This window comes from Scylla paramamosain, chromosome 38 (genome assembly GCF_035594125.1).
Source record: "Scylla paramamosain isolate STU-SP2022 chromosome 38, ASM3559412v1, whole genome shotgun sequence".
In the NCBI taxonomy this organism is placed as follows: Eukaryota; Metazoa; Arthropoda; class Malacostraca; order Decapoda; family Portunidae; genus Scylla; species Scylla paramamosain.
Window position 1 is genome coordinate 9,215,584 of NC_087188.1, and position 10,651 is coordinate 9,226,234.

Sequence of the window (10,651 nt, forward strand, 5' to 3'; positions counted from 1 at the left end):
TTAAAAGTTTCTAGTTTTACTCTGACTTACAATGGATAATTTCAATAAGACCTGAGAGTTTACCGGTACTGTGAGAGATAATCCGGTGACTTGCGCTCTCTTGTTGCCGCGTATCAGAAGTGCGATCGATGAGCCCCTGCTGTTGGCAGAGTAAACAGTTGGTGGCCCTGTATAGTACCTCTAGTGTTGCATCTAATAACTGATGCAACAACACACGGGTATGAGGCAATGCTGCCCTGCTGTACGAGACAAACATGAATAATGAAGGAAAAAGAAGCAAAAGCCCATTACTCAAAACGCTTTCTTCTCTCCTCAGGACGAAGAGACACATGTTAGGCATATTTTCAAAGTCCACGTCGTGTTCTCATGAATACTTTTCTCATTGATGGTGCAAGCTTGTTCGCTATCACTGGGGTCATGAAAGCAACAGTCAAAACCTGCAGTTACATTCACCAAAGCCAGTTAAAAGTAGTTCAGACAAGACACTGAAGAGCCAGGAAATGTGGGACCTGTCTCTCCCACGCGCCAACCATCCTGAGTCAGGTGTGCCGCGTCAGGCAGGTAATATTATCACCTGAGGATATATATAATTAGTAGAGGTCACATTATGTATTATATGTATTGCACATGATTGTCTTGGCAAAATACCTTATGTAACAAGATTCGAAGTTAAATGATCGCACTACTACTACTACTACTACTACTACTACTGATGCTATTACTACGACTACTACAACTACTACTACTACTTCTACTACTACTACTATTACTACTACTACTACTACTAGTACTAGGTCGACGTAGTAGTAGTAGTAGTAGTAGTAGCAATGATAATAATAATTGTAATGATGATAATAATAATAATAATAATAATAATTATTATAATAATAATAATAATGATAATAATAATAATAACAATAATAATAATAATAATGATAATAATAATAATAACAACAGCAGCTTCCCGCCACGCCTTGCAGGGCAAACACGGGCGTGTTAGCACAGTGAACACTGCCACTCAACTAAAACGAAGTCGATAAGTCTGCTCCTGCACCTCACCGATCACTGGCTGGCCATCACACTGGCTCTCCCAGCAGTGACCTTTGTGTTGCTGACTTTCGAGGCGGCAGGACGAAAGTCGAGTCCCCGGCCCTTCACGCCCCACAATCCCTGAACCATCGTGCCACGCCGCCCTCACGATGCTGCCGCCGGATGTCTCGTCGAGTTTGGTGCCGTGGCGGGTAATGGTGTTCTTGATACAGCTCTGTGGGTGCTTCCCCTTCAGGATATCAGACACAGACGCCCCGCCCGTGTTCAGCCTTTACTTGTCCCTGTGGAGTGTCTTCATAATGTTTACGACGACCTGCGTTCACTTCATGGGCTACAGCCAAATTTTCTTTAGATATGCAGCGTTGAATATAGGCACCGCTGTCTACGTGTATACCGTCATGGCACTGTTGGTCGGCATGACACTGAGTAACGTCATCATGGCGGTGAAGAGCAACAAGCTAGCCGCTCTTCTGCATGACCTGTCACGATTCAAAGACGTCTCACCACCTCCTACGCGTCGATGGTACTGTAAACCCAAGACGATTGTATTCTCCGTTTCCCTGATAACAGTCGTATTCCTGATGGCGTGGACCAGCGCGCTGACCATAAATGTCTCGATTTTATGTTCAGCACTCGTCCTCTTACCCACATCCTTAATCGGCTTAGTGAGCCAGCTACTACCCATGGAGTTGCCATCCATGGTATTTGAGTTATTGGCCCGCCACCTGCTGGTCGCCACAGAGGTCACGATGGCTAAAGTCTCCTTTCTCCTCAACACTGACGGCTGCTTCAAGTGTGAGGACAACGTGAAGGCTGCGAAGGAGGCGATGCGTGACCTCGAGGCTGTCATTCGTGAGGTAACGTGGAGGCACACGGACGTGGCTGTTCACAGTACAATCATTCCCAAGAAAAGTTCACGTACAGTTGCCCAAGGCGGTGAAGTCATTGTTTATAAAGTCTGCATACATGAATATTCATTTGCATACATGTACTCAATAGACTGTGACGTCACTTCTTGGGTGAACTGCCTACACTTGCATGTCTCAAATGTCAGGCAGTGCTGAGCGGCACGATGCAGTTGCAAGAGCCTCGCGGGTCAAAAGTAATACAGTGATCCTTTCCTGCAGGTGGAGGTGCAGCGGGAGAGGGCCACTCGCCACTTCTTCCCCGTCGTCAGCATGTTTCTGCTGTCTGGGCTCCTGCTCGGCGTCACCAGCCCTTACGCCATGAAAGTTGGATCTATCGAGAAAACCATTAGCTTAACGTCGCTGTTCATGGCTTACTACATCATGGCTCGTCTGTGTCACATGGGACAGGTCTTCGTCAACAAGGTGGGCTGCGCCAGACAGCTGCTGCGGCCTGGCTACAGCTGCGTGCTGCACCTCTAACTAGCCATCCCCGTTCACTTGTACTGGCGTGTGTGTGTGTGTGTGTGTGTGTGGATGGGTGGGTGACTCGGAGTGTGTGTCTCGAGGTTCTCTGAGTAAGTGAGAGCCCCGCCCACAGGTGGCAGGGGAAGTAACAGCCATGTAGACAAAAATCAGGCTGTCATAGGATGCCTTCTAATACCTTTCATTCTTTTCCAGATTAGCACGGCCGAGGATCTCTTGAAGGACATGAGAGTGAAGTGTCAGTCTCGCAGTATTAAGAAAGAGGTTAGTGTGCACGAATGGAGTTCAGATTTTCATAGTTTACCTTAAAACTTTATTTTCTGTGAACATTGTTTCTCAGAAAACTCCTTTCTCGAGAGCCGAACCAACTATAGTACTCTCTCTCTCTCTCTCTCTCTCTCTCTCTCTCTCTCTCTCTCTCTCTCTCTCTCTTCATGAATTGAAGAATACGACTGGAGTTTACTGGTTCCTGATGTTCACTGATAACTTTCCTGTTGGGAAAGTTTTCTTTTTTAATGAGTGAGAGCGGCTGGTAAAGATATGAACATAACAGTGACGATAATAGCAATGATAATCGACCGTTTAAATGACGTCTCTTTACCATCCCCAGAAAAAAAATAGCATTAACAGTAATGTCAATAATAATTTCAGTCATTTAACTGCTGTCTCTCTATCTGCCCACCACTCACTCTCCATTAAAAAAAGCTAAATAAATGAATAAATAAGAGTATCGTTTAACATTGCACTTTTTTTTTCTATATCTAAAGATGAACTCAAACCTTTGCTAAAAATTCTACCTTAGATGATTCATGGCGTGTTCCTCTCCCTGTCCTCCCTCGTACCTGTGCTTACCCTGCAGGTGAGCCAGGTGATGGGCAGTCTGTCACCCATGCGTACGTTTGACGTGTGTGGGTGGTACACGCTGGGCTACTCTCAGTTCCTTGGGGTACGTGGCCCTTCAAAGCATTCCTTCCATTCTTCGTCTTGTCTTCTTGTTCCGCCCTCTCTTCTGCGGGCAGTCTCTCTTCCTCTTGTCTTTCTCTTCTGCCCTCACTCGCTCCTCTTGTTCTCTCTCGCTCTTTCATGCATGATTTGTTCTCAGGTCGTTCTCCTCTTCTCCCTTCTCTGCTTGTTCTCCTTCGTTGTAATTAAGGAATGTTAATGGTATATGATGGGGTTACAGTGGAGAGAAATATTTTTCTTTTGTGTCTGATATTTACAACCAAAGGCAACGTACAAACATACATACATACATACATACTGATTTACGTTCACATAGCCTGCCTTTCTCTCATAAGTTTGTCAGACTGCAACGGAAAGATTGCGAATTTCCTTTATATGTTGATTACTTACATAGTTCCTCTCTCTCTCTCTCTCTCTCTCTCTCTCTCTCTTTTATATACCCTTGTCCCTCCTTCTCGGCACTCTCCTGCTCCACCTCCTTTCTATTTTCGTTTTCCTCGCCCTTTTTCCTCTTCCTCCTCATCCCTATCCTCATCCTCCTACTTCTCTTCCTCCTCTTCCTCCTCCTCCCTGTGCTCGTGCTACACGTCCTCCTCCTCCTCCTCCTCCTCCTCCCCATCCTCATGCTCTTCTTCCTCTTCGTGTTTCTTCCTTTCCTCGCCCTCATTCCCGCAGTTCATGAACACAGTAATGACGTACCTGGTGATAATCCTGCAAGTGGAGGACACAGAAGTGCCGCATCCTCTCAGCCAAGGCCTCCCTGTTGCGCCAAACCCACCGGCTCAGGGTGACTTCTTGCAGGCTGGGGAATATTGACCTCCAGCATATCCATCAACTTATCCATTCATTTATTTGTTAATTTATTCATTATTGCCTATTGTACGGTAGTGTATGTTACGCCATGCTATGTAAGAGATAGCGCACGTGCATGTGCATGTAGCCCTGGTAGGCAACACTCATTTTTCCTGCGTCGCCGCTCAGTTTGTCTGTCGGCTTGCCTGCGAAGAGGAAGGAAGTCCCACCTCTCGCAGCCTGACCCTTGTATCTGTTCTTTGTAATATAAGGATCTACGTTACGTTGTGTGTTCCTGCCCTTCCCCCACACTGGAATACTTCGGGAGACACGACATCCTACACACAGGGCCCCGTGAGTCCAGCACACCTACGTGTTTATCAATGCACCTGTTCACTTATTTATTGCCTGTTTATTTACCTGATATATAATTCCCACGGCTATGTAAACACTGCACAAGCAAGTAAGTGCAGAGTATTTTCATATGCCTGCACCAATCCACGTTTGTGAAACAAGACTCACTGAAATACAGACGATTCTCATGTGAAGAGGTTCACCTTCCAGGTGAAGGAGCTTGGGTCTGAATCAGCGTCCGTGAGGAGCAGGCCAGAGAAATCGCCAGAATCAGACAAAGAATATTACTTCCTTCCCAAGACATAAGGACCAGGTAACATTCAGAGTAGGTGGCTAAGTGAGGTGTGCGTGGCTGTCCGCGCATTGCCACTCGACGGCCACAGATTGGTACGAGCATAATGGCGCTAATACACGTGACAAATGTGAGGATGAATTACTGAAGCGCCACGGTCTCCAAGAAAGCTTAGGACACGGGACTTAGGCTTCCTTGGTTCCCTCTGTGCCTGGCCAGCCGCCTGTCCGTGGCTCTGCCCGTGCCCAGAGACTCTACAAAGCATCTTATGTAGTGTTTGGTCCATGCCAAGCGGCTCTCTTCGTCATGAGCTTGTGGGTGACAGGGTTGTAGTCAAGAAGTCAAGCAAGTTTCACGTTGGCAGCAGCTTCCTTGTAGTGAACGTGCCGCCAGACCCATGAATGCCACTGGAGCTGCTGCTACGGGGACCTTCTGTCATGACGAGTGTAGCGCTGCTGGGCATGGCAGTGTGTGGCACTTGGGCTCAGCCACTGCAGGGTGTAGAGGGGCGGTGAGAATGCCGGGGCGCAGCGGATGGGAAGTGGCCTGATGTGGGCGGGCGGTGGCTGTACTGGCGGTGGACTGCGAGGCACGCCACTGTCTCGGTCTTCAGGCAAGCGAATGTCACGGAGGTGGGACGTGATATCCTGCATCTATGGACACTGCAGGTAAAACGATGCTCGGCTACCTGTCCTGCGCATAAGACAGGGACGTCGTGGAGGACACAGCCGCTGTGACTACAAGCATTTCAGAGTGTGTGTTTTTGCTGCAGTGCATTACGAGGCCAGGCGAGGAGGACCACTGGGCGCCAGAGGGAGGAACAACCGTCATCGCGCCAGGACAAACAGTGCAATGGTGGCACCAGATACCACAGTTGTCACGCCTTGTGTTATCATAATGATTTCCTGGCAAACATATTTCCCGGGTAGTAAGCAGGTGGCTTTTCGCTCTAACTTGAGGGCAAACAGTTTAAAGCAATAACTTTACATAACAGCACCACGCTCATCAGCCATGGTCGATTCCGTCCACGTATCGCGCACCTCTGTACGTATCCCAACTCCCTCACTGACGGAGAAAGCAAGCGCATTTCCTGACACCCTCACACACGAGCATTGACCCGCGACCGTCCATCATCAGGCGCCCACAGACCCTGCAGCGTACCTGCTCGACAGGATGCTGCCGCCGGACACCCCATTCACCGTGTTGCCTTGGCGCATGCTGGTGCCCCTGTTGCAGGTGTACGGCGGCTTCCCCTACAGGATACCCGCCACCCACGCCCCACCCGTGTTTAGCCTCCCGCTGTGCCTGTGGAGCGTGACCATGCAGCTCCTAGTGGTCGTCATATACAGCGTTGCCTTCGACGTGGACTACTTGGCGCACCTTTCCTCAGACATGGGCACCGTCACCTATATCTCCTCCAGTCTTGCCATGATAGTTGCCTTGTGTCTGGCTGCCTTTATCTTGGCGATGAAAAGTGATACAGTCGCTGCACTTCTGCATGACCTGTCCCAGATTAAGAACGTGTCCCCGCCGCCCACACACCGTTGGTGTTGCAACGCGAGGACGCTGCTGCTGCTGGCTATCGTGTTTTCTTTAACAAGTTTCTCGTTAGGGTTCGTCTTCTTGAGATTAAGAGTCACTACCATCTTGGAGATTTTGTTCTTCACAATGGTGGCCCTGACCTGTCCCCTTAACTTCTGGCTGCCCGTGGAGCTGCTCTACTCGGTGCTCGCCATCCTGGCCCGCCGCCTGCTGGTCGCCACGGAGGCCACGGCGGCCAAGGTGTCAGTTTTCCTCGCCCGTAACGAGTCTTTTAAGTGTGAGAGTGACGTGAAGATGGCGATGGCGGCGCTGCTTGACCTGGAGGCTGTCATTCGGGAGGTATGGCGCGGGAAGCGTCACCATGGATGGGTACCCGGGGTGCAGCGAGTGTTTTTTTCGAATTTGTCTTGCTACAGTGCTGTTCAAAAATTCCGAGGAGAGTTCTTAAAGCTATCGTGTACATAAAAAACTAAGCTGCTTCTAATACAGTCATAACAATTGCTACATGCAAGACAGCCCTTCCTATATTTCAAGAAATGTCACTGAGAATACTTGCTTATATTGTGAGCACCATGTTGTGGGTTCTTCCGCACAAAGAATATTTCAGAAACTGTGTCACCCTGCAGGTAGAGGTGAAGCGGGAGAAGACCACGCACCTGTTCTTCCCAATCATCACCATGTTCCTGATGGTAGCGATCGTGCTGGCCATCACCAGCCCATACGCCATCATTCAGGGCTCCTACATGGGCGGCACCACCGTCGTCTCGTTGCTGCTCGCATACTACATCATGGGCCGCCTGTTTCACACGGGCCAGATGTTCGTCAGCAAGGTGGGCCTCAGTCAATCAGTCGGCCAGTCAATCAGTCAGTCAATGAATTAGTCAGTGAATTAGTTAGGTAGTAAGTGACTTAGTAAGTTGTATTTTTATAATCAATCAGTTAGTCAGTCAGTAGTTGATCAGTCAGTCAGCCAGTCAGTTAACAAATAGATGGTCAGTTAACAAATGAATCAGTCAGTAAATCACAACTACTTCCCCAGGTGAGCGAGGCCGAGGGAATCTTGAAGGAGCTGAGAAGCAAGAGTCAGGACCTCAGTGTCAGCGTGAAGGTGTGTATATGTGTGTGTGTGTGTGTGTGCACGTTATATGGTGATCGATTTATGAATCAACAGTATTTTTTCTTCAGATAAGCTCTTCTGAGTAAACAATTACGAATATGATATACTATTGCTACAACAACTTATAATACTGTTACTACTATTACTACTACTACTACTACTACTAGTACTAGTACTACTACTACCACTACTACTATCACTACTACTTCTACGACTTCTTTAATAATAGCAGTAATAATAATAATGATAACAAAGCGTCTAAGTGGACAGGTGTAATATACAGGTGTCTCATACAGGTGAACCTCGTAATAGGAAGCCTGTCGTCCTTACTTACCTTCGATGTGTGTGGCTGGTACACCCTCAGCTACTCTTCCTTCCTTGGGGTAAGTACCGTCTACCATCTTTCCTTCTTTCCTTTCTTTCTTCCTTCTCTCAGTCCATTCCTCGTGTCTGTTTACCTTTTGTATCTTCAGTTGTGTCTTTTTTTTCGTTTTTGTTGGTGTTTATCATGTGCTCATCCTTTCGTCATTCTTTCTTCTCTTTCCTTCATTTCATCCTATTTACTTTCTTCCTTCGTTGCTTTCTTTTAACATTTGTCTGTCTTTATTCTTCGTTCTTGTATATCTGTCCAACCTTCCTTCATCCCTTCCTTCCATGCTTTATTTTTTCTCTCCTTTCCTTTATTCATTACTTCTTTCCTTCTTTTCTTCCTTTCTTTCTTCTTTCCTTTCCTCTTTCCTTCCTTTCTTTCTTCGTTGTTCCCTTCCTTTTTTCTTTATTTATTTTCTTCCCTCTTTCCTTTAATTTTTATTCCTGCCTTCCTTTCCTTCCTTCCTTCACACAGTTTTGAGGACGAAAGGAAAACTGGTGCAATGGCCCAATACTTCAGGTGTTCAGTGAGTACTTAATTACAGGTAATCTATATATAAACCAATACCTGTCAGCGCAACATGATCCAGACAAATACGTACAGACTTTCAACCACTAGTTTTCTTTTTCGTATTGTTTGGATAGCGTAAAAATAACAAATTATCTCTTTACTTATAATACTGACGCGCTTCCTTCCCTTCCTTCTACTCTAACAGATCTTCAATATCATCATGACGTACATAATGATAATATTCCAAGTGGGAGGAGCAGCCGTAAAGGACCAATAAGTCCCGTAAGACCACACATAGAAAACGGAGACATACAACGAAACATTTCAACAAACGAGGCACTTTGATGGGGAACTTGCACAAAATGTAGAGGAAGAAAATGGTGAAAGTTTAGTCCCTAGTCTGTCTTCAGAGCCCACAGAGATGATTAGTCAAGTTCTCATGGGTCTCTCTCTCTCTCTCTCTCTCTCTCTCTCTCTCTCTCTCTCTCTCTCTCTCTTCGATTGGTGATATATAATTCTTGTTAAATACATGAAAACACCCTTAAAGACTCCAGTGATATCCAATACAGCATGTTCACACTGAGATGTTTGTGAATGAGGTGCCTGACTAACAAGACAGGCTGATAAACTCGAGTGTTTTTGCAAAGATTACGTGGTTAAATTCATTTACCTACTTTTTTTTTTTTTTTTTTTGATGGAAAGATCAGGTGGGTGTGCACGCAGAGCCAAGACTACCACATGACTCACTCCTGTGGCTTCTCTCGCGGTTTCGTTGTCTGTATGTCAACGTGTATAAAATGAAATGGACATGTACGTTACCGATGATGACATTGTACTTATAAACTTCTACAAGAAAAAAAAAAAAACAACAACTCTATGAATAATAAAATGACAAGAAACAGAAGCGTGATGATTTTCATTTATACTTTACTTTTTATCACTGTCCCGTGTGGCACGTGTCCCAGTGTTTGATTTGAGCTCCAGGCTGACATAACCGACAGAGACACGAAGGATCTCCCAGCCGTAACTCTTCAGAGACAACGGAGTGATAGAGCGACCCACAAAATCGATCCAGCAAACTTTAAATCCACAAAGAAAGTTAAACCGCAGCCAGTAAGAAAATAAGAAGCAGCAGAGGACACTAGGTATAAATTTGTGGCCCAGAAAAGACGATTATGTATGGGCGAGATGGATGGCGACACGCATGACTTGGGACAAAAAGTACATGATAATATGAGTCCTTATCAAGATGGATCGACGTGTATTGAGAGAGCTATTACTTCGGTGGCGGCCCCTCACTGTAACGTAAAGTCTCCAAGCTCCTTGGTCCTGACGGCTCCTTTAGCGGGGAGAACGATGCGGAGGCGGCACTGCTGGCGCTGCGTGACCTGGAGTCTCTCATCCTGGAGGTAAGGCGCGGCTGCAGAAGCGGGTTGGCTTCGTTCAGTGTGCAGGACTCAAAGGGTCACTCAATAACGTTACTAGATGATGCCACTCCCTGTCGACTCTTCAGCAACCTGCTGCTGCAGTTCACCTGCATCTCTAACACTACAAATGTTCATGCCCGAATCATTCCCTCCTCGCAGGTGACGGCGTGGCTGGAGACGCTAAAGCAGTGTTTCTTTCCGATTATAAGCATGTTCCTGCTGCTGAGCGTCCTGCTGGCTATCGTGTGTCCCTACGCCATCCTGAAGGGGACATATATGGGCGGCACCACTGTCGTCTCCGTTTTCTTCTCCTTCTGCATCATGGGCCGGTACTGCTACCTGGGCCAGACCTTCACTGATAAGGTGGGTCGTGCAGCAGGCAGGCAAGCAGGCGCCCTCCCTCCTTGCCTCTACGTGAGGCAAAAATGTTGTGCGTTCCTGGTAAATATGTGTATTGATAAATCATGTTTTGTGCCTTTAAAAAGAGCAACGACGAGCCAAGCTTTAAACTTTCACTCTAATGAAGATTTAAAATACACTTACTTATGAGTGTGTGTGTGTGTGTGTGTGTGTGTGTGTGTGTGTGTGTGTGTGTGTGTGTGTGTGTGTGTGTGCGTACATGAACGAAAAAAAAAAAAAACGTTAAGTAATACTGAGCAAAGAATCAAGGAGCTGACAAAACGGTACCATTACTCGCTCCCTTAATTGCATCGCCAGGGGTCGAGACACACTAATCCTCACCGCTATTTTTCGTCCTTGTTTTCAGGTGAGCGTTGCGGAAAAACAACTGAAGGACCTGAAAATGCGTGTATGTGCGTGTTTGAGGACGTGAGCAGGTGTGTA

At 46.8% G+C, this 10,651-nt stretch overlaps 1 protein-coding gene across 3 annotated transcripts; it reads left to right on the plus strand.

The window, feature by feature from the left end:
- Positions 1 to 864: 864 nt before the first annotated feature.
- Positions 865 to 7,417, plus strand: LOC135091725 (uncharacterized). 3 transcript variants are annotated; one of them, XM_063989635.1, is made up of 5 exons: positions 871 to 1,907; positions 2,178 to 2,381; positions 2,637 to 2,705; positions 3,301 to 3,387; positions 4,080 to 4,479. In XM_063989635.1, the coding sequence occupies exons 1-5, from the start codon at positions 1,200 to 1,202 to the stop codon at positions 4,218 to 4,220; spliced, it is 1,209 nt and encodes a 402-aa protein (XP_063845705.1). In that variant the 5' UTR covers positions 871 to 1,199; the 3' UTR covers positions 4,221 to 4,479. The 3 variants fall into 3 exon arrangements, with proteins under 3 accessions (XP_063845704.1, XP_063845706.1, XP_063845705.1); XM_063989634.1 differs by lacking the exons at positions 3,301 to 3,387; positions 4,080 to 4,479 and adding an exon at positions 7,011 to 7,417 and having other exon boundaries at positions 865 to 1,907; XM_063989636.1 differs by lacking the exon at positions 3,301 to 3,387 and having other exon boundaries at positions 865 to 1,907.
- Positions 7,418 to 10,651: the final 3,234 nt, after the last annotated feature.